The 24,561-nt window shown below is 41.1% G+C and overlaps 1 protein-coding gene across 1 annotated transcript in view; it reads right to left on the reverse strand.

Moving 5' to 3' along the window:
* The window catches only part of ZNHIT6 (zinc finger HIT-type containing 6), an 84,704-nt gene that overhangs the window by 5,531 nt on the left and 54,612 nt on the right, over positions 1-24,561 (reverse strand). Inside the window, exon 9 of the mRNA XM_060232150.1 lies at positions 5,195-5,331. Coding sequence (XP_060088133.1) covers positions 5,195-5,331 — 137 coding nt within the window. The remainder of the gene's footprint in view (positions 1-5,194; positions 5,332-24,561) is intronic.

Below are 24,561 nucleotides of genomic sequence, written 5' to 3' on the forward strand. Positions count from 1 at the left end.
GGTTGCCAACCTCTTCACCAGTTCGCCATAGGACTTCAGATCCTCTGATGGTGAGATAGGAAGATCCTCGGCCGTATGGGACACTGGCGAAGGCTCCAAAGCACGTTTCTGGTTGTCGGTACCGCTCTCAGAGTCCGACGATGAAGACTCCCTCTGCATGGAGTGCTCGGAGAGGATCGGCGTTGATTCCCGGATGGGTGAACGGGTCGATGTCGATGGTCGCCGATGAGTTTCAGCCGCTGGGGCGGTGCGCCTCTCCGGAGGGATTGATGCCGATGGTCTTCGGGAATGGTGCGAAAGCCTCGACATGCAGGATGCCTCCGATTGTTGACCCCACTCCGTAAACTCCCTCAGTGGAAACCACTAATATGGAGGGTAAGAGTACGGATAGGTGGGCAGCCACTGACGCTGCTCCCACGGTGGTAGCGGTGGGAAACAGCGTGGTGCCATGGAGGGCTCTAGCTCCCATCTGCCTCTAGGTTCCATCAGGGTAGACAGGTCCATCAGCACTGATTCCTCTACTTCAGAGATCGAGCCACTTCCACTACGTCGCCGCGACCCGGAAGATAAAGATCACTGAGTGAGGTCGAGCTCCTGCTCCGACATCGAGAGACGGGGCTGAATACTGCCTCTTGATGCCGATGGGCTGCGGCACGGGGACGCCAGGATCTTCCTCGGTGAAGCAGAAGTCATCGGTGCCGAAACGTTGCGAGAAGGCAATGGAGTGCAGGACCTCTTCCGCTTCTCTTTGGACTTGGCCTTCTTCAGAATGGATGTTTTGGTCCCTGAGTCATCCCGATGTTTTCTGGCGGGCGTGTCCACTGATCCTTTATGGGATCGTTTAGTGGAGGAGCCTCGCTCGATTGGAATTTCGGTCACGATCGGGATCACATCAGCTGATGTGACCGTCGGGGCTGGAGTATCTGCCATGGTCGATGCCGACGGGCCCGATGCCGATTTCTGAGGGCGGAGTGCCAACTCGGTTAAGGCAGCCGAAAGCCGCGCTGCCCGGTTCTTCCTCGTTTGCTTGGAGAAGGGGAGACAGTGTGGGCAGGACTTCATGCGGTGTGCTTCACCCAAGCAGAGAAGACACAGAGAATGGCCGTCTGGGGGGGCAATCTTCTCCCCAGAAGAGCAGCAGCATTTGAAAAACCCCCAACGTCTTTCCATAGACGCCAGTCGCAAAAAAACCCACTCAGAGTCCTCTGAGGGGAAAAATTTGGGGGAAACAGACGGGGGGGAAGGCCCCGAAGGGCAGTCCAACAATCACACACAACTTTTTTTTTTAACTATCTAAACTAACTATCTACGCTAAGAAAACAACAAACGGGCTATATACAACGATAAGGCAAAAACCAATATCTCACCGACCGGGGACACGAAAGGCAAACCTCTCCGCGTAGCCATCAGAAAGGAATTGGCGGAATCCCCGCGCTGGCGAGCATGCGTACTGGGATGGCTGCGCATGCCCATTGGCGCCGAGTGTGGAAAAATCCCAGGCTTTTCAGATACCGATTCGGGGATCGGCGCAGGCGCTCTATCCCATGAGTGTGAAGCACAGAGACCACAAAGAAGATTTATCAGTTTTTAATTTGTCTATCAGTCATAAGACCTCCCCTCTCTTGTCACCTCAATCTGACGCAGGTCTTTCAACACCCCTCCCAAAATCAGCAGTTCTGGAATGGGCAAACACTTCTCATCTTCCACAGTGAAGACGGAGGCAAAAAATGCATTCAGCTTCTCAGCCATTTCCCTATCCTCCTTCAGTAATCCTTTTACCCCTTGGTCATCCAAGGGCTCCACTGCCTCCCTGGCTGGTTTCCTGCTTCTAATGTATTTGAAGACATTTTTATTGTTGGTCTTTATGTTTTTTGCAATATGCTCCTCATAGTCCCTTTTTGCCTACCTTATCACAGACTTGCATTTGATTTGCCACAGCCTGTGTTCCCTGTGTTTAACCTCACTTGGACTAGCTTTCCACTGCTTAAAGGAATCCTTCTTACCTTTTACAGCTTCCATTACTTTGTTTGTTAACCATGCACGCTTTTTAAAATACCTATTTGTGCCTTTCCTGACTTGTGATATATATTTTATCTGAGCTATGTAAAAAAATCAGTAAAATAAACACAGATTAGCAAACATGCATATACTCAAGAAAGTCTTTTCCTAGTGCTGAAAACAAAGTCTGACACCATGAGAAGACTGTGAGGAGAGTGTTCCAACATTAAGAGATCACAGCAGAAAGGCCTTGTGGCCTCTGAACAACAAGGTCAAGTGATGAACATTGGAGCAGGCAGTCCTTTCTGTAACCTGGTCCAAAACTATTTAGGGCATTAAAAATGACAACTGGATTTGACCCAGAAGACAACTGGCAGCCAGATATGTTCCCTGTAACTTGCATCTGTCAGCAGTTTTACTTCTGCCTTTTGAACAAACAAATATTCAGACAGCTTCTACTCAGTCTCTAGGAGGGTATATAGGTGTACATTGTGTACACCTGCCTTGGCTGGCTGAACCAAATTTGCCAAGAACTCTAATGCAGATGAATAACATTCAACAGACTGTTATGTGACAGAGACAAAGATAGATTTCTTTCAATTCTGGGACTTCCATACCACTCCTTAACAAATAAGGTTCACACAAGAACTTTTAAAAAAATATCCCATCCAGGTAACATAATAATGCAGTAAACCTACAAAATATAAACCTGCAATAAAAAAACATCATGTGCAGCATTAAACACTTCCCCCCAGCAGATTAGACATCAGCGCAGTTACCCTAGGTCGGGGTGGGGAACCATTTTCTGCCAAGGGTCATTTGAATATTTGTAATGTTGTTTGCATACAAAATTATCAATTTAAAAAACAGTGCTCCGCCAAGGGAGAACGATTCAAGCTGGCAAAATTAATGCAAATAATTGTTTTTCTATTTGAAGTCATGTTGGGCGAACCTAATTTGGCGCACCCCCCTTGCCTGCTGCCCTAAGCAAATGCATAGATCCAAGGCTTTTTCTGTAGAAAAAGCCCAGCAGGAACTCAATAGCATACTAGACCACATCCCCTAATATTAGCATATTAGGCCACACCATCTGGGATAATCAAGTGCAAATTGAATTGGTGGTAGTTGGCTCCCACCCCCCACCCCTGCCACCCCTCCCTCCCTCCATGTGGAAACTGCAGCTGCTCCCAGCAGACCTTTAAAGGCACCCACATACCCCAGCAGCAGTCCTTCACAATGCGTACCACTCAGGCTCCCTGAGGGCCAGACCAAGTGATCTCGATGGCCGCAAATGGCCCTCTGGCCTGATGTTCCCCACCCCTGCTCTAAGTGGTCTTAACTTCCAGAAACATAGCAGATACTTTCCAAATAAGGACAATATCTTTTCTTTTCTAAGTGCAAACAGAAACATTTCTTTTCTGAGATCTAGAAAGCATGAAATTAGCTTCCAAAATTTCTCTCAGAATTGTCAGTATTAACGTTTAGATGATGTGGAGGCTCTTCCAAAGCATCTTTTTCCTGTCATTCAATAAGGATAGCGGTTCTTGAAATGCCATTTCTTGTTAGTTCAGTAATTGCCTTTGGAATCAAAGCAACATTTTTGTGCAAATTACTAATATGTCTGCCTGGGCTGCAAAAATGTGGTCACCAGATACCAGTGACTCCTTTAAAACTGAATCTGGCTACTGAATAAATAACTGGCACTGGGATTGCTCAGCCAAGAAAAACAGGAATGTTGCTTGGCCCTGATTTGCCTAACAAAAGCCTTCTCTCTGGCCTTTACCCCGCTCCCCATCAACCTCTTCCCTATTCTGATCAGAAACTACAGCTAGAATATATGTACTATAATCAGGGAAGGTCCTCAGCATGTCTAGAATGTAATTCTTAAGTGACTAATATTAGATCTTACACATAGACACCTATGTGAGTGAGGTCAGAGCGCAAGAAAGGAAAACTATAGGGAAGATTCTACTCCATTGCTTTGGGTATTTAATTTTGTCACGCCCAGGGCAGTTAATGTTCTTTTTTACTTTATTATGAATATGAGAATTCAAAGATAGGGTAGGGGTACAGATGGTATTTGCTTTACTTTTTCTTATTAGCTAATTTAATTATCACTTTTAAATTTAAAAGGCAGCCAGGTGATTTGCATTGAAAGCCTTCAATTTAGATTCCCCCCCTCCCTCAACTGAAAGTTTTTTAACTAGTATGACGTTTATTACAGAATGACACTTTCATGAATAGATGGATACAAAAGCAAGAGCATGGTACTAAATAGGTAAGACCAAAGGGGCATCCTAAATGATTGCTCTCCTGTTGATGTCCTTTTTGAAACCCTATTATTACTGATGCTATAAAGGCAATGTATATTCCCTCTCTCTACAGTTATTCCCTCTCTCTACTATACTGTTTAGTTACTTCCAAATCAGTAATGAGAGAAAAGATCAGCAATTATCTCCCAATGATGTGAGTATCTAGAAAAGTAGGCATATTTGTCTTCTTGTGGCAGATTCTTTTAAACTATTTGCACCCAGTATATTACTATTACTTCTATAAATAGTAATTACTATTTCCACCTAGTATATTAAAGATGCAGTCTTCACAACACTTTCCTTGATGTATGTCCAAATGAATGCAATTGGACTTGCTTCTGAGTAGACCCGCTTAGGATTGCTCCCTAACTCTGGAGTATAGCAGATAAGCAGATGGAAGAGTGATTTGTACAACGTATTTTAAAGGTAGATTAAGAGGACATTTCTGAGCTGTACAGCAAACCATAATCTGAAAGAGATATTCCAATGTGGTGTCTTCAGAGCAATGTAAATTTCCAATGATATTTCAACTAGTCAAGCAAATCAACTATGGATGTTAATAAATACTGCACTGTAAGCATTGTCCTAAATTCTATTTTTATAGCAGGTATGTGTTCAATGTCTTAAAAGGATAATAGTTTATCAATATTTTACACATAGTAGGAAAATGCTAGTAATGCTATTGCAATAGTTAAATTATATGAAATTTAACTAGAAAGTGTAAACAAGAATGATTTTAACCTGCAGGATTTCAATAGACCAAAAATGTTTTATAAGCTAGAGTGAAAATCAAAGTAGATTCACACCTAGCACTAATAAAATTTTAGATATCTTATTAATTAGTGTTTAAAATATCTTAGTGTGCGATATATAACAATAAATACCTTTATTCTCAATGTAGCCAAGAACAGCCATATCCGTCTTGAATTTTTTCAGAACTACGTGCAAAGATGGGTATTCAATGACAGTCTTGCCTCTTAAATTGTCTAGAAGGCCTTTGCTGGCATCTAGTTCTTCATACCTTTGAAAAAGCAATTGTAAAGTTAATTAGCCTGCAAACATATTACATTATCTGAAAATAAAGCCTACACTCTGTAACAAAGCACACAGATCATTCAGTATTTCTATCCTTCCACAAATCCTATTCAGGCATGGGAAGAGACAATTAAAGAAGAACTTTCTACAACCCAATGTTTTGTCATACAAGAGGCTTGCTTGCTTAGTAGTGAAATGCTAATCTCCGTATGGAGGCAAACACTGTCTTTATTGACATGATAAGAGAAATGCCCTATTTCCATATTTTACTGAGTCAGTACATTTTAGGTCAAATGTCTGCTTTTTTTTTGCAAATTCCGAAGTTCTTTAACCATTTTGGAACATACTTTAAAGGAAAGGAATACAAAATACCTCTCTGGGTCTCTCACAAAAGAATGCATGAAGCAATTTTCAAACTTGATATCCCCATGAATCAGTCAGACCAAAATATCCTTTTATACCTACTATAATTTCAGGGAGAAGTTTACAATTACACTGTTTTCAAACTTAGTTTACAATAAGTTGGACTGTATGTTATCAAATTTCAGCTTTCTATCTCATGCCAGAATATTTAGGGCTACATTTATCATTCCCTGTTTGTGTGTGTAAAGTGTCCTCAAGTTGCAGCCAACTTTTGGTGACCCCAGGAGCTTTCAAGGGAAGTGAGAAGCAGAGGGCATTTACCATTTCCTTCTTCTGTAGCATCTTTGTTCCCTTCCAAGTACTGACCCTGCTTAGCTCCTAAGATCTGATGAGATTGAGCTATGGCATGCCATCTTCTCTCCCTTATTTCCTGTTTGAAGGGAGAATAAACCATTTTCTGCTCTTCAGGTCTTCCTAATAATTGGACTCTCTTAAACTGTATGTGCACCAAATCTCAACTAAGAAAATGATATGTTTACCACTTGCCAAATTTTAAGCACATTCCCTTGCATATTCATTTGCCACTTGCCAAATTGGTACCAAATCTGAGGATATTTAAATCTTTTTTTTTTAACCACCATACATTCCCATTCTGATACATACAAATACTGCATTATCAGAGTTTTCTAGTAAGTGGAGGTATCCTGGATGGCATTTATCGATTTAAGAAGCTATCGACAATAGAACCTGGGAAACACTAAAAGTTATCTGTTCCAGCTTTTTTCCCTAACTTGAAAGGTTTTCTAGAATGCAGTTCAACTATACCTTACAGATATATTTGGACGTTTTAGCTGTGGTTTTGTTCAGCCTTACATGGGTACTAATGGAAACCACAAATGGCAGGATCTGTGTGGACAGAGCAGGTAAATGGTACATAAGCATGATTTAGGCTGGGTCTAAAACTGCAGTAGAATGGAGATAAGTGAATGAAGTGGCAGACTGCATGTGGGGAATATCACTCTTTAGTACTCCTCAACAAACTCATTGCAAACAAAAAACTGAGAACTTTTGAGAGAAGTGTTCAGTGAAGCCCTTTGCCTGTTGTGCTGGTTGTCTGAAAGAAGTCCACCAAGAGAAGTGCTCTAAAATATGCTATCACCTCATTTGCTGCTTGTGTAAACCAGGATCTTGTTCTGCGTATTACTATTCCAACTGATCAATGCTCCACACACCAGGCCACAAAACAGAACCAAGAGATACATTCCCACTTGAGTTACCTACTGAATGGTCTTTGGGGGAAAACCAGGGATGAAAGGTTACTCATAATTCATGTCATGATATTCAGAGAGAGGAGGCAGAACTCCTCTCACTGAGGAGACACTGCTTATGAAACTTCTCTCTGATAAACTATCAATTTATTAGTGCTCAGTTTGCATGTTTCCATTTCTGCATGCTCAGATGTACCATAATAGTCCCATTATGTAATAAAACATAGCTAAAATCTAACTTTTGGATTTGTAATAAAGACTGTAGTTTAATCCAGAGCTCCCTGCAGTGGTAAACTTAATTTCTGTATTCTAGCTACCCACAAGCCTGCACTAACCAACCAATTACATACAATGGAGGCTGTCCTATGATGTATCTAAAGCCAAGAACAAGCATCATCACACAGTTTCTAAATAACTGCCATAACAATAAAAGTTAACCATGTGTATTCTTTATTGCTATCAACACAACATGATTCTATGTACTGCAGAAACGCAAATGTTTCAAGCTCTAATTATTTCAGTAATTGTAAAAATACCATCTGAGTAGTAAAGATCAGATGTAAGTAAGTGTAAGAGACCCATTTCATTACCTAATATTAATTTCTATAAACTATATCAGGGGTGGCCAACGGTAGCTCTCCAGATGTTTTTCTGCCTACAACTCCCATCAGCCCCAGCCAGCATGGTCAATGGCTGGGGCTGATGGGAGTTGTAGGCAAAAAAAAAACATTTGGAGAGCTACCGTTGGCCACCCCTGAACTATATCACTTGCAGACTTAACAATAACCACGAAGTACACCGAACTATTTACTGCATAACACTATTGGGAATGATTTTGGAACTTCCTTTTTCTGGTTTTGAAAGAAGCTGAACTTTAAGCAATGGCTACTTCCCTCTAATCCAGCTTCAATCATCATGAAAATATTTGGTTTCATATTTCTTTCAATCCGAAGTAATTATGACCAGTTCTTACTGAAACCTTTTAAAAAGGATAACAGTATATTACATTTCTTATTCAATGAGGGCATTCATAACTTGAGGATTAACACATGAACAGAAACATATTTACTGATTTATTTACAGTACTTTAATGCAAAGTGTGGCAATACCTTTCCATTGGCAACAGTCTCAACACATTCTTTTCTGGTTAAGAAAACATTTACCACCAAAAGGCTACAGTCATTCACATGCCACAATACACTTTCCATTATCTCATGTTTTAGACAAAACATCTTTAGCGTCCAGCTTGGCATAGCATAAAACATTTGTACTTTAAACTATTTTATGATAGTAAATTATTCAAGTGTTAGATCACCAAGGCATAGCTTTAAGTAAAGTTTATTGGTTGAGACAGTGACAGCTTTTGGCAAATATATAAGACTTTGGTGCAGTATGAAGAGCAAAAGAGTATTAAGAGAACAGTATTGTAACAAAACTAAATGTCTGGAGTGTATTTTGTTTTTAATTCCTTTGTTATCTTCTTTCTAATCATTAACCTTAATGACCCACTCCTAGATACAGTCTTCACCAATTCTTTCATAAATAGTCTATCAGATCTATCAGCTTCTCTTTACCCCTCCCCCCGTCCCCATTCAGAATGCAGAACCCTGAACAAATGACAAGAAAATCGTTTAGTGTTTCAAAATAAATGACAGAAATAACTATTTTAATGTAAAACAACTGCCAAATCCAACAAGTAGAGTCTTCAAATTAAACTCACTTGTCTACAACTATTAAAATGAAGATGTTTCTTACTTCATTGTTACTATGCAAAACATAGGCAAGTTTTGCAGAAAATGTAAGAAGAGACTACAAAATTTCTTTGTTTTGTTTGCATTAAACCATCCATACATGTTACTTGCTCAACAACTACACTGGCATTGGAGTGGGCAGGCTACAGCCTCTAGAGGGGAGGAGAAGCATCTGAGAATTGGGACAGGGACTTCTGTTAGCTATATGATATCCAGACATTATAAAAGACATCTGAACCACAAGTCAATTAAACAAGGGTCATTATTGAAATAAGATGGGTTGCCCTCAGGACAAAGACGATGTCTTAAAGTGTCTTTACTCTCAAGAGCTTGTATGTTTGCATTACAAGGCTTGAATAATGTCTGTTATAACTGACCAGAAGTCATATAAGCTTCAAAAATCCTTCTGCAGGCTTCCCAGAAATCTGAAAAGGTACTCTACTAATCTTTCCGTAAACTATTGCAGTATTCAGTGTCACAAATGTATACCTCTTCAATGGAGCCTCCAGCTATTCTCTCAGTGGTGAGCTCAGTCATCCCTGCCAGTTCAGACAGCAGGAAATTCCCTGCTAAGATCAGTCCTTCCTGCATGTCATCTAGAGAGCCTTTCGTTTTAATAATGGAATTTTTGTAGTCTGTGATTAAAGATAAAAATGAAAATCCCATGCGAACTGCTCTCCTGTGATAAGGCATGGCCACCTCATCAAAGACTCTTTCAGATGAACAGTACATACATACTTGAAAAAGAATGCTTGGAACACTGTTTTTTCCCCCTTTAAATATCATGCTGATGTCATTTAACTTAAACAATGGAGAGGACTTCTGAAGCAGCTGTGCATACCCTTAAATTTTGAAATACTCCTTTAACTGAAAATGTCAAACAGAAAACATAAATGAAGAAACCCAAAAGAATAAGTGAACTTCAGGATCAATTGAATAATGCTTTATGAGCATGAGAGAAGTTAAAGAGAGTTTCCCTAAGGGCACAGAATGTTTAAACTTCATTTGGTCATGGAGAGGGTAGGACAGAGAGCGCTCAGAAAAGATATACATAGCACTTAAGATTCCTTTAAATATTGGTTTGAGAGGCTACAGCAGAGATAATAACTAACAGATGGACATTCATTCCTAAGTGGTGAATAACTGTTTCTTGTGGTTATGATTTGTGAACAGGAATAGTGAAATAAGCTTCTCAGTTCTACAGCAAGGGGAAAGGGAACTACATTCATAATTACACATTCAATTTTGCAGCAACTACAAACGTTTGGATTTTGAAAAGATCAGGAGAAAATGTTTTACATGATTTAAATAGACTATCAGCACTTCCATGATAGCTCAGTTTAGACCCCCTGGGGCTGCTCTTAAAGAATGTCCAGAAGCTACAGCTGGTACAGAATGCTGTGGCCAGTGTTGACTGGAATGGGTTGTAGGGACTATAACACTCCAGTCTTGTTCCACCTACATTGGCTTTCAATTTGCTTCTGGGCTCAATTCAAGTTGTTGGTATTAATTTTTAAAGCCCTCTATGGTCTGGGACCAACATACCCTCTCCCATACAAACCTACCTGCTCATCCTCCAAGGCTCTGCTTTGGTTATCCCCACCACCTGAGGCTAGATGGGTGGTCACTTGAGAAAGGGCCCTCTCTGTTGTGGCACCAAAACTTTGGAACTCCCTCTCCAGGAGCTCTTCTGCATCGGCAACTTTCACTAGCAAGTGAAGACTTTTTTTATTTTGTCTAACATATCCCAATAATGGCTATTGGCCCTTCTTCTAGTTTTGTTTATTTAGTAATTTTTTATATTTTAACTATTTTAATTGTTAAAATGAGTTAACATTTTTATGTTTGCTGCCTTGTGGACCCTGATTGGATGGAAAGGTGGCATTAAATGTTTTAAATAAATAAATAAATAGATTATAACTAAACACCACAATAAAATGCAATTCTGTGGAAGTGGCTATGCTTTGTTCGCCAGCATTATCAACTGCTTCCACAGCCAACCAGAAGTGTTTGTGATAATAGCCACTAGTGCATTTGCCAGGTACAAATCTCAAGATGCTGGTTGGAATGACAAAATTTACTGCTACTTAGCTTCCATTTTGGTCAGCTAACCACAAATACCGACTTCTTACAGGACAGAATATTCTAAGAGTGTGCTTATGATTATATTGTCCAAAATGTGATTTCAGCCAATTGATTTTTGTTTATATTTGCTTATATAAATATAAATACACACCAAGCTGGACAACAGTTCATGCAGAACATTCATTTTTCGTGGGGGAAATGCTATGAAAATACTCCTGGGAGGCACAGTTGGCCAAGGAAAGTGGACCTTTGTGTGTACATAAAATGTTTAAAATGTTACATAAAGGCTGTGATCAGCTTATGGAAAATAAACATGAAAAGTTAATCTTTTACTGCACCATAAAAGGCAGTACATAGCAGCCTAAATTGTAGAAATCAAAGTGTATGCAGCAATTCCACATGACAAATACACAGTGTGTGCATATAAGTGTGTTAAATCCCTTCAAGTTGCTTCCAACTTACATGACCCTAGGAATTAACACTCTACAAAATGTCCTATAGTTAGCAACCATTCTCAGATCCTGCAAATTGAGAGCTACAGTTTCTTTTATTGACTCAATCCATCTCATGTTGGGTCTTCCTCCTGCTGCCTTGTTTTTCCTAGCATTACTGTCTTTTCCAGTGACTTGTCTTCTAATTATATAGCCGAAGTAAGACAGTCTCCATTTGGCCATTTTAGTTTCTAGAGCGAGTTCAGGCTTGATTTGGTCTAGGACTCACTTATTTGTCTTTTTGTCGATCCACAGAATCTGTAAAACTGTTCTCCAACACAACATTTCTGAAGAATCTACTTTCTTCATTGTCCAACTTTCATAGTCTTACACCATAATGGGGAATACTACAGAATGAAAAAAAACAAAGGGAGCAGGCTTGGAATCTTGGTCTCGGTCACCAGCAACACACCCTTACACTAGTTCCTTCATGGTTGTCTTCCCCAGTTTCTTTTCTAGCTCCTTCTGACTTCTTGGGTGCAGTCTCTCTTTTGGCTGATGATGGAGCCAAGAAACAGAAAATTTTGAACAATTTCAATTTCTGCTTCACCAATTTTAATGTTGTGTAATTCCCCAGTAGTCATTGCTCTTGTCTTCTTGCTGTTCAAGTGTAATCCTGCTTTGACACCTTCTGCTTTAACCATCAATAGTAATTTCAAGTCTTCACTGTTTTCTGCCAATAATGTGGTGTTATTTGCATATCTCAAACTAAATCTTCCACCAATTTTCACTTCATCCATCTACATCTAATCTGGCTTTCCTTATTATGTGTTCTGCATACAGACTGAAGAGACAAAAAGATACAATACATCCTTGTCTGACACCTTTGCCAGTTGGAAACCATTCTGTTTCTTCATATTCTGCCCTTACAGTGGCCTCTTGTCTGGAATGTAGATTGCACATCAAAACAATCAGATGCTACGGCACACCCATTTCCTTTAAAGCCAACCACAGCTTTATGTGTGCTAGTGAAGCTAAGAGCGATACTGTAATGGGTCTAAACTTCTAGCAGAGTCACTCAAGATGGAATGGTCACAGCTGAGACACCAGACTGAGAGGCATCCACCACCTTTGGGGGATCAATGGGCAAGTCAGCAGAAGAGAACTGAGAGTTCCAGTGGTGATGGGGTGAAGGAATCCTAGAAGGGTACCACTGGGCAGAAGCAGTAGGGGAAGGTGGCACTGGCGAAGGATCTTTCATAATCAACAGTGTTGGACACCACAGCTAAACCCTGGTTAGTACTCCGCAGAAGAAGGAAATGGTAAACCACTTCTGAACAGCTCTTACCTAAAAAACCCTATGATGAGACAATCGAAAATGAAAAAAAATATACAGTAAAAATAATCCAAAACAGGAAAAAGCTGTGAAAGATAATGCAAACTCCTTGGGACAGACACCTGTCTTCTTTATGATACTCTGTAAAGCACTATGTAGTGTACATAGGAGGGCCTAGTGTGACTTTGTCCATGGGGCCTCAAAGAGTCGGACTCGACTGTGCGACTGAACAACAGAGGGTACACTGATGGCATCATAGTCACACATTAAAAATAGTTATGACAAAGGAAGATTTAATACAGGTATGGCACCCAGATCAGATATGAGAACACCAGATAAGCATTGCAATGCAGAAACAAACCAATCCAGGGGGAAAATCCAGCCAGAGCTAAATGCAGGGTGTACATAAATATGTAGCAGGAGCTGCTCAGAAATCAGTTCTCACAGAGAGGCCTAGCAGGGAGAAGCTGAGCCAAGGGTCATTGGCTAATTGGTTTGGTTAATTCTGAAACTTGAAGTATGCCCCTATCCCCGGGGTATATGGAACTGAACCTCTCACTTGCTATCCCGTCTAAATTCAGGCACCTTAAAAAACTGGAGTTTGTTTGTTTCCCAGTGAAAAGGATCAAACCAGTTTACCAAAACAAGTAAACCTCCCACCAAATGTGTTAAGGTACCTGCATTTGGACATCACAACAAACTACAGTTAGATCAAAAACTTCCTAAACCAGGGGCTCTTCATGGGAGGGAAGGAAGGAGATAGTGACCAAAAAAATAAATCAGGCTCCTTATTGTGTGTGTGAGAAACATTGCACAACAACTCCTCATGGGGTGAGCTTTGTGGACACGCCTAACACAACCAGGACGGCTTTCACAAGGAGTGACTTAAATTGCGTCCTGGCTGCTTATTCCTCAAGTTTTCATGGTTTGTATTGGTGTGGTATATTAGCCTTTCAGTGTTTTCCCCAATCCTTTTTTATTTTTATTTGCCTTCCCTTTTCACTTTCCCTTTTTTCTGCTTATTTGTATTCAATAAACCCGTCTTTCTAGAACTATAAATCATAGAGAAGTACCAACGGCCATTAAAAGGTCAAAAGTTTTAAATTTTTTAAAAAGTAAACAGGACTTTAAAAAATAGTAGAGCCAGCAGATATCATTAAAAGCTGAGATTTATTGGACTATATGTTTTGATTCGATTTTGGGGCATTTAAGGAGAAAAAGGAATTTTTTTTAAAAAAAAAGGAACAGAAAAACCGCGGACACCATTTTGAAGAAAATAAAACCTTAAAAAATTAATATCTCGACTTAGGAGACTCTTGAGAATGGCGATTTTAAGCTCATCTAAAAGGGCATGCCTTAATCTACAAGACTGTGATATTAAAAATTAATTTGATGAGGTCAACTTTTGAGCCTATTTCAGCAATGGGCAGACTGTGATGTCTGTGAATAAAGCAGGAGCAAAGCAGTTTCGTACAAGGACTAGGACACTTAAAGAAGCAAAAATGTCTAAATGGCAGGAGGCCATGGAGGCAAGACTGGTAAAAGTTATAAAGGATTCAATATCAGAGAGTAAGCAAGAATTAAAAAAAGACATTGAAGATCTCAGAAAAGACTCCCAAGCAGCATTAAAGAAAGTGCAGGAGGTTGAAGAGAAGGTGAAAGACCAAGACTTAAGGATTGACACAGTGGATTCCACTATAAAAAAAATGCAGAAGAAAGCAGTGCTACAAGACTGTAAATTAATGGAAAACCAGATTCGTCTGAGAGGGGTGCCTGAATCTATTGAGACTGATTCAAGGACATACATAAAAAAAAATTATTGCTGAGTTTTTAGGGGAAGACCCTGATTAAACTAGTTATTTTTATGACTATATTTACAGGGTTAATTCAGAGTATGCCAGAAAAAAAAAACTACCAAGAGATGTGGTTGTAAGATTTGTGACAAGAGACATGGTGGGAAAGATTCTAAGCAAACAATTTGAAAATGCATTGGAGGTGGATGGTAGTAGTGTAAGAATCATGAAAGAATTGTCAAAGAAAGTTATAAATGACAGGAGATTATACAAAAAATTGATTGAAAAGCTGAGAGAAAATGAAATAAGATACAGATGGATACTTCCAGAGGGATTAAGCTTTGAACATAAAGGAAGATTTAAATTACAAGCACCCAGAAAATGATGAAGTTCTTGGATGAACCTAAGGAGTTTGGGGGTACAGACTAAAAATAGAAAATCACGATGGATTACAAATTAATATCTTGGAATGTAAATGGACTTAATTCACCACAAAAAAAGAAAGGCAACGTTTCACTGGATTGGGAAACAAAAATGTAATATAATTTGCCTACAAGAAGTACACGTCAAAAAATGGATTATAAATTTTTATGGAATAAACAATTGGGTGTGGAATTCTGTTCATTGGCTAAGGAGAAAAAAAGGGGAGTTGTTTTCTATGTTAAACAAGAATTGAACCCAAAATTGATTTTCAAGGATGACGATGGTAGATATATTGCGGTGGAAGTAACATTGAACTACAAAAGAACTTTGTTATTGCGATTGTATGCCCCAAATGGAACAAAAGACTCTTTCTTTAAGGATATTATGCAACAATTAGACCAAGTGACGTATGAGCAAATTATGCTAATGGGAGATTTTAATGGAATAGTTAAAAAGGAAAATTACCAAAGTCATTTTTTGAGTTAGTAAAACAAGAAAGTCTGGAAGATATATGGAGGGAATTTAACCCTAAAGAACGTGATTATACTTTCTTTTCAGCAAGGCATAATTTTTTCCAGAACTGATATGTTATGGAGTACAAAAAATCTTGGGACTTTTAACAAAAAAAATAGAAATTCTTCCCAAATTGGGGCAGATCACAATCCAATAATGTGGTCTACAAAACCCGTGAAAAAGACTCTAAGATGGCAGATAAATGAAGATTTGCTACAGAAAAAGGAAGTGGTGGTATCTCTGGAAAAGGAGGCTAAGTCTTTCTTTCAAATAAATGAAAAAGAGGACAGTCAATTTCAAACTGCGTGGGACGCATATAAAGCAGTGATGAGAGGTATTTTAATTACACTGAACAATAAACATAAAAGAGCTAAAGACAAGCTAATGTTGGATATTCAGAAAGAGATTGGAAAAAAAGAGAAGGAGCTTAAAAAGAGACCTGGGAAAAAGAAAATTATAAGGGAGATTACAATACTACAAAGTCAATTAAGACATTTGTTAAACAAAGAAGTGGAATGGAATTTAAAAAGACAGCAACAGAAATCTTTTGAAGGATCGAATAAACCTGGAAAATATTTGGCCTGGCAAATGAAAAAAAAAAAAGGGAGAATAAAATTATTAACAAAATTGTATCGGGAGGTAAGGACATTGTCAACCAGGAAGGAATCAAAAGAGAATTTTATAAATACTACGCTAAGTTGTTTAAAGGACAAAAGGTGGACAAGGGAAAAATTGACGTATATCTACAGAAAATTAAAGTAAACCCCTTAACAGAAAATATGGAGAAGGTACTAAATGAACCAACTGAAAGAGGAGAAGTAGAGGCGGCAATTAATTTAATGAAATTAGGGAAAGCACCTGATCCAGATGGTTTCACGGCAAAATTTTATAAAGTGCTTGCGGAAGTGTTATTACCAAAACTTCAGAAATTGATGAATATTATAAGAACAGATGGGAAAATACCTAATACATGGAAAGAAGCAGTCATCTCGTTGAAACCGAAAGAAGACAGAGACGCCACGAACGTAAAAAATTACAGACCAATTTCACTACTTAACAATGACTATAAAATATATGCAAGGATTTTAGCAGAACGCCTTAAACAGCATTTGAACAATGTCATTAAAGAAGCGCAAGCAGGATTTCTTCCCAGGAGGCAAATTAGAGATAATATTAGAACAGTTGTAGATATTATTGAATATTATGAGAAACATCTGGAAAAAGTAGCATTATTTTTTGCTGATGAAGAGAAAGCATTTGACAATGTGCAACGGGATTTCATGTTTGCAGTGATTGCAGTGATGGAGAAATTGAGATTGGGAGAAGATTTTATAAGAATGGTGAAGGCGATATATACTGAACAACAAGCAAGACTGTATAAATGCAGATTTGACTGAAAAGATGAGAATTAGTAAAGGAACAAGACAAGTTTGCCCTCTATCTCCATTGATATTTATAATGACTTTAGAGGTTTTGCTTATGCAAATTCAAGAAGATAAGGAGATAGAGGGTTTGAAACTGAGAGGTTTTTCTTACAAATACAGAGCGTTTGCAGACGATGTAATGTTTATAAATGAAAATCCCACTCATGTAACACCATTGTTGCTTCGTAAGATACAAGAGTATGGAGAACTGGCAGGTTTTTACATAAACAAATCACAACAAAAATATCGATTTGTATAAAAATAATTATGAGAAGCTTTGGCGTAAGATTGATGGAGATTTGATAAAATGGAACAAGTTGAATTTGTCTTTACTGGGCAGAATTTCCGCAATTAAAATGAATGTCTTACCAAGAATTAAGTTCCTGTTTCAAACAATTCCAAAAGTGAAAAATAATAAACAATTTAGCAAATGGCAAAGGAAAATTTCAGAATTTGTATGGGCTGGGAAAAAAACAAGAATTAAAATGAAAATTTTGATTGATGCAAAAGAAAGGGGAGGTTTCCAACTACTTGATTTAAAGTTGTATCATGATGCAGTATGCCTGATGTGGATCAAGGAATGGATGACGTTATTAAATAGAAAACTACTAGTACTCGAAGGTCATGGAAATGTTTTTGGTTGGCATGCATATATGTATGTGAAAAGTAAGATGGATGGTTTTTTCACACATCACTATATAAGCAATTTGTTAAATACATGGTTAAAATATAAAAGATATGGAGATGAATGGAAACAGCTTTGGATTGTGCCAACAGAAGTAATAAAATTATATTCTGATATCAAGGAAGAGAAATGGCTATCATACAAACAATTGTTAAAAATACATGGAGGGAAGGTGGAGTTAAAATCGGTTGAAGAATTACAATATAAATATAACTGGTTTCAATTGCAACAGATTAAAAGTTTGCTTGAACAGGACATTAAAAATGATGGAATAAGACAAGAACAAACAGAACTGGAGAGAATGCTGTTTGGTGATAATGAAAAATTGATTTCAAGAATTTATAAATTATTGTTGAAATAGTCTATGAAGATGAAGTAGTCAAATCTCAAATTATAAAATGGGTGATAAATATTAAGGAAATACAGATGGAGTCATGGGAGTACTTATGGAAGAACTCTATGACGGTATCAACATGTTATAATATTAAAGAAAACTGTTTTAAAATGTTATATAGGTGGTATATGACACCTAAGAAATTGGCAAAAATGAACAATCAGGTGTCGGACAGATGTTGGAAATGTAAAAAACATGAAGGATCTTTCTACCATATGTGGTGGACTTGTGAAAAGGCAAAACAATTTTGGCAAATGATTCAGCAAGAGATCTCAAAAATTTTGGATTATAATATTAAGAAGGCACCAGATATCTTTTTGTTGGGATTACAAATGGAAAAATTTCTGAAACAATAATTTGGTACATGCTTTCAGCTGCAAGGACATTATATGCGCAGATATGGAAGCAGGATAAAATACCAGAAAAGTGGGACTGGACTTTGAAAGTTATGCAATGGAGTGAAATGGACAAGCTTACAAGAATCTTAAAAGAAAATGATTTAGAGAAGTTTAAAAATGAATGGGGAAAATTTCAAATATATGTTGAAAAACAATGAAAAGTTAAAGGATACTTGGCGATTTTTGACAAGAGTTGAACTTTGGAAGAAGTATATATGGACTATAGTCAAAAGCGAGAATATACTTTCTTTTTAATTTTCTTTTGATAAGAGCTAAAGGATTATAATGAAGATGAATTATAATTATTATATATGGTTTTTTCTTTCCTTTTTATCTTCTTGTAAGTTTTTTAAAATGAAGATTCTTTATCTGAAAAAATTACCTTTTAGTTTTAGCAATTTACTTAAAATACACCGTTGGAGGTCACAAAAAGGGGGGAGAAGAAAAATGCAATGTTTTTGTATGAATTTTTAATAATTGATGATATTATTGCAAAATATTAAAGGATAATAAAATTGTTATAAACAAATAAACCTGTCTTTCTCCTGTCAGAATTCCATCTGAAATATCACCTCCAAGACTGTGTCTGTGTATGCAAGGACTAAGGTCATTAGAGTAGGTTAGGAGGTACATGCATATCCTGCCCTCCCCCCAGCAGTTGTTAAAATATTTAAAACATTTAGATGCTGCCTTTTCGAAGTCGCTCACAATTTAAAATTAACAATTAAAAACCTGCAAATAAAATGCAAAGTCAAGAAACATCTGGCAATGTAACCAATCCTTTATAAGTTCTCAAACTAGAAGCAGGTTGTAAAACCAATTAAAAGATAGATAGATAGATAGATAGATAGATAGATAGATAGATAGATAGATAGATAGATAGATAGATAGATAGATAGATTTATTGTCATTGTTCTCCACAAAAAGAGAGCAACGAAATGAGGTGCTCTTCCACAAACATACCAACACATCAAACACACATATTCATATTCATACATCTAAAACCATTTAAACCATTAAAACCTTTTAAATACATCTAAAACAGATAAACATTCATAAAACCATTAAAACCATTTAAATACATCTAAAACAGATAATCCTTCATAACCCTGCATTTAACCTAACCACAGCACTTGGATAGAAACTGTCCTTAAATCTGTTTGTCCTAGCCTTCAACACTCTATATCGTCTACCTGACGGTAAGATCTCAAATAGCAAATGGCCCAGATGTGAAGGGTCCCTTAGGATCATTTGTATCTTCCTTTTACATCTCATATTATACAGATCCACCAATGAGGGGAGAGAACATCCGCAAATCTTTTGTGCTCTTCTCGTCACTCTTTGGAGCACCCTTCTCTCTGCTTCCGTGCAGCTCCCTCTAAAGTAAAACCTCTAATTAAAAGGAAACATTTTGGTTTGATGCCTTAAAAAAATGGTGTCCTGCAAGCCTCAAGGAAGTGAGCTCTTCAAAAACAAGGTGTCACCACTGAAAAGCCCTGTCTCTGGTCAACACTTGCCTCAGCTCTGCAGATGGGAACACAGGCATAAGGAGGTTCTTAATAGATAGGCTGGACAATATAGGAGGAAGACTAATCCAAGATTAAAACAGTCAAACTTCAGAACAGCAGCAAGATATAGTGTCTCCAATATGCCACTCACTGTGTTCAATGCATCCTAGAAAGCATGTTCAGAAAGCAGAAGTACAATGAGTTGAGCCTTAGGAAAGCACATGATCAGAAAACAGTCAACTAGTAAGACATAAAGGAGGAGATAATGCAATTGGGGAATCTTGGGAACACAGTAAACAAAGCAAAGCAAGCACCCCTCCCCAAAGTAGGGCTATATAACTAGATCTTAATGTTGCAGTGCTCAAATGAACAAGGATTTTTTTTTTTAAAAACACCTTGAAATTGAAAAGATCCCAGAATAATCAGTGAAGTTTCACATTAATATAGGAAAAGATGGTCATTAAAAATTAATTCATGAAACATGGAAGAACCTCAAAGGCTGCGGCAGGAAGTCTGAAAACTGTTTGAAATGAATATCAAAGTTCCTTTTGCAACCTGTCAAAGCAGGAACAAAACTCACAGTTAGAAAAAGCAAGGCTGTCTTAAGAGATGACAGAAGCTCGACACTTTCAATAGTCCCCTATTTTTTGAATCCCAAGGATAAAAATCTTCATTTTTATCGAAGTTTCACCTTTTATTTGTTTTATTATCACCATCAATTCAGTTAATAAACTAGTCTGTCCTCACAAAATCCTACATGTGCAATACTCTGCTGTAGATGGAACAGCTGTATTTTGTGCTAGACAGCATCTCACAGAAATGTGAATGCATTTTGAATATTAAAAAATTAAGATAACTTAATACAGCATTGAATACAAAGCAGAGTTTTACATTTAAAATGTTAACTAACTGTCAGAACTTGTATCTTTACTGCTGATGCCCTATAGTGTAACCAATGCTGTATGGGGTTTCTACCGTGGCTCAGAGCTGCTTTATTCCTGAACCAAACCGACTCCATGTTGTAACCTTTTATTAACCCAAGAGGCTTGAGTAGTAATTAACCTTGCCCCACTGGTATCCAAAATATTTGGGGCTGTAGAATGAGTTATGTTATGTCTCTGCACATTCTCACACTGGGACCCTTTGAAGCCGAACAGCATGGCCTTCGGAGTAGGGAGGCATCCTCTCTACTGATAGTGATGGTGAGAAGACAGATGTGCCTGTAACGGTGTGAATTGTGGCTTTGTGAGATGTTTGCTTTATGTGTATAAAATTGAGTTGGTGCTGGCTCTCGCCATCACTGTTATCTTGTTCCTTCCAGTGCTTAGTTCTCTCTAATAAAATCCTAGCTTTGTAACCAAGTATGGGATCCGTTTGAAGTTCTTGAGTTCTGACATTATAACAGTGAACCCATTGTTTTGTGGCTTATCTGGACTGGAGGCTTGGCCCGATGGCGGCAAAAGTCCCAGACGACGGAGAGCCCACCACCCCAACGGAGGACCCACCGCTCGACCCAAAGGTGACGGGGGTTCGGCGTAAAATTAAGGTCCCAGCGCCTTTCTCGGTCGACGCGTTCCCTGCCCCGCGAACCTGGAGCCCGCGGAAGTCTACGGCAGCGATCGACGCCGCGGAGCAACGGTACAGGAGCATGTTGGGCGAAGGGGGAGCCGGAGACGGCGACGAAGAACAGGCAGAAAGCCCGGGGCCCCGAGGGGGAGACGACCCGCTCCGGACCCTCCGCAACGACTTATTCGACTAGGTGCGGGAGATCCACGACGACGTGCATGGGTCCCGCGTGTCGATGGCCGAAGAGATGCAGCAGAACCTCGGCGCGATCCACGACCAGCTCCGCACCCTGCAAACTGCGGTCCTGGGGGTTCCTGCTGGAGGGCTGCCGCTGGGGCAACCGCCCGCAGCCCCGCCGGCTCCGCCGGCCCCAGCCCTGCCGGCCCCGCCGGCCCCGGCGCCACCGGCACCGCCTGCCCCGGCGCCACCGGCTCCGCCCGCCCCGGCGCCACCGGCGCTACCCGCCCCGATCTTGCCGGCCCCGCCGGGCCCGGTGCCACCGCCGGCCGCACCTCGAGCCCCGGGGGGGGCCGAGGGTCGGGGACGAGAGTTGAAGATTACTTTCGACGGGAATCCCGAGGACGTGGAGTACTTTACAATACAGTGCGACACGTTCTTCACCCACTGGGGTGCCGATTACCCGACCGAAGCCAGCCGAGTGTACCACATCGCGTCCCGACTGAGAGGCCCGGCCCGCAAGTGGTATGTGGGCCTCTTCATGGGGAGGAAGCCCGAACTAGCCACCGTGGCGGGGTTCCTGCAAGCGATGCTCCGCCAGTATGGCGACCCCCTACGAGAGGAGAAGGCCGTCGCCGCCCTTCAGCGCATCGAGCAAGGCAATCGCTCCACTCGCGAGTATGCCACCGAGTTCTTGGGGTATTGCGCAGCAGCGAGGGGATGGAACGAGGTCATGAAATACACCGCGTTTATCAATGGTTTGAACCCGAACATCCTCGACCGCTGCTACAGCCAAGGGAGACCCGACACGCTGGTCGGATGGATCCAGCTGGCCGGAGAAGTGGAGACCAACCTCCAACACGTGGGGATGCGTCGGCAGCAGTTGGCAAAGAAGGGGACCAAACACACCCCGACTAAAACGGAAGGACGGAAGATCCCGGTGACCTCAACTCCGTCCCCCGCCCGCAAGTGCTTCAGATGCGGAGACCCGGATCATCTTGCTGCCAACTGCCCGGTGAAAGCGGGGGCCACCCCACCCACGGCGAAACCAACTGCCTCGGGGCCGAAAAAGAAGAAGAGCAGCCGTTCGAAGGAGCCCAGCTGGGGCTCCGTCGCCACTTCCTTGGCGACTGACGAGGATTTTACCACCGACCTGGCAACCGTGGAAGAATCGACCGAGGAGTCGGACGACACCGAGTCGGCGGGAAACGACAGCGACCTGCTTTAATGGGTGCCGCAAAGCAGGTCCAACAACAGCCGGCACTCCTCACGGTGAGAGCCTCGGGGGGTTTACTATTTATGGCCGTCACCCTCCTTAACCCAAACCTAAAGAGATTCATGCACGCCCGAGCGCTAATCGACTCAGGGTGTAACAGAGACCTGATCACACCCCGCCTGGTTGAGGCGTTGGGATTAGCCACCTCGCCCCTGCCACAACCGATGCAATTCCAACAGATGGACGGGGGTCCCATGAGGGGGGAACCATGTACTCTAGAGACTCAGGCGGTCCCGGTAGGAACCGAGGAGCACTGGGGGATCGAGACTTTCGTGATCGCCCCCTCCTGCTCTTTCGACGTGGTGGTTGGCTCAGCTTGGCTCGCCCGCCACCAGCCAGACATAAGGTGGGAGGAACAAATCGTCCGGTTCCCTGATCGGAGGTGCGAACACCACCACTGGCGCCCCGAATGGGGGCCGCACGCTCCCCCCCAAAACATGCGGGCTTGCCTCACACTCGAGGAAGTCGCCTCAATCCCCAAGGAGTACCGGGACTTGAGACTAGCATTTAGTGAGAAAGAAGCGGACGAGCTACCGCCCCACCGCCCCACGGACTGTGCCATTGAGCTGATCCCCGGGCAACAGCTTCCCAAGGCGAAACTGTATTCCATGGGCTGGGCGGAGAAAGCAGAGCTCCGAAAGTTTTTGGACAAAAATCTTAAACGCGGCTTCATACGACCAGCCACGGCCCCCCATGCCGCCCCCGTCCTCTTCCGAAAGAAGAAGGATGGGTCGCTTAGGCTTTGCACAGATTTTCGTGCGATAAACGGGATTTCCATGTCCAACGCCTATCCGATCCCGTTGATAAAAGACTTGTTGAACACTGTAGCAAAGGGAAAAGTGTTTACCAAACTCGACCTCAGAGACGCGTACTTCCGCGTCCGCATCAAGGAGGGGGACGAGTGGAAGACAGCCTTCAACACCCCTCTGGGACAGTTTGAGTACTTAGTTATGCCATTCGGACTGCAAGGAGCCCCAGGGGTATTCATGAACTTTATCAATGAAGTGCTACGGGACTTTCTCTTTAAGGGGGTGGTGGTGTACCTTGATGACATCATTATCTATTCACAAGATCTGAAATCTCATGTACCATTGGTTAGAAAAGTGTTAAGCACCCTCTGTAAACACAAACTATATGCCAAACTGTCGAAATGTGAATTTCATAAGACCGAGCTGGACTACTTGGGTTTCCGGGTGTCGGGGGAGGGATTGTCAATGGACCCCGCAAAGGTCCAAGCGGTGCTGGACTGGGAGCCCCCTCGCACGCGCAAACAATTACAAAGTTTTCTCGGGTTCGCTAATTTTTACCGCGACTTCATTAAGGGGTTCGCTACAGTCATGCTGCCCCTCACGGAACTCCTTAAGACCAAAGGAAAGGGTGACGAGGCGAAAAAGCCAGGCGCACGCCTAACGTGGACGCCTGACTGCCAAAAGGCTTTCACTGAGCTAAAACGCCTCTTCACCTCCGAACCCGTGTTGGCTCATCCCGATGAACTAAAACCCTTCGTGGTCCAGTGCGACGCCTCCGACGCCGCCGTGGGAGCCATACTAATGCAAAGGGGGGAAAATGGGGTGCTCCGGCCGTGTGCCTATATTTCAAAGAAATTCTCCAATGAGCAGAGAAATTGGTCAGTCTGGGATAAAGAGGCGTTTGCAGTCATGTTTGCCCTTAAAACCTGGCGCTCCTGGCTAGAAGGAGCGAGAGTCCCATTTGAAATCTGGACCGATCACAAAAACCTCGAAGCTCTCACCGGGCGCCGCAAAATGACTGCAAAACAAATCCGGTGGGCAGGCTTCTTTGCTAAATTTGACTTTGTGCTGAAACA

This window comes from Heteronotia binoei, chromosome 2 (genome assembly GCF_032191835.1).
Source record: "Heteronotia binoei isolate CCM8104 ecotype False Entrance Well chromosome 2, APGP_CSIRO_Hbin_v1, whole genome shotgun sequence".
Taxonomy (NCBI): domain Eukaryota; kingdom Metazoa; phylum Chordata; class Lepidosauria; order Squamata; family Gekkonidae; genus Heteronotia; species Heteronotia binoei.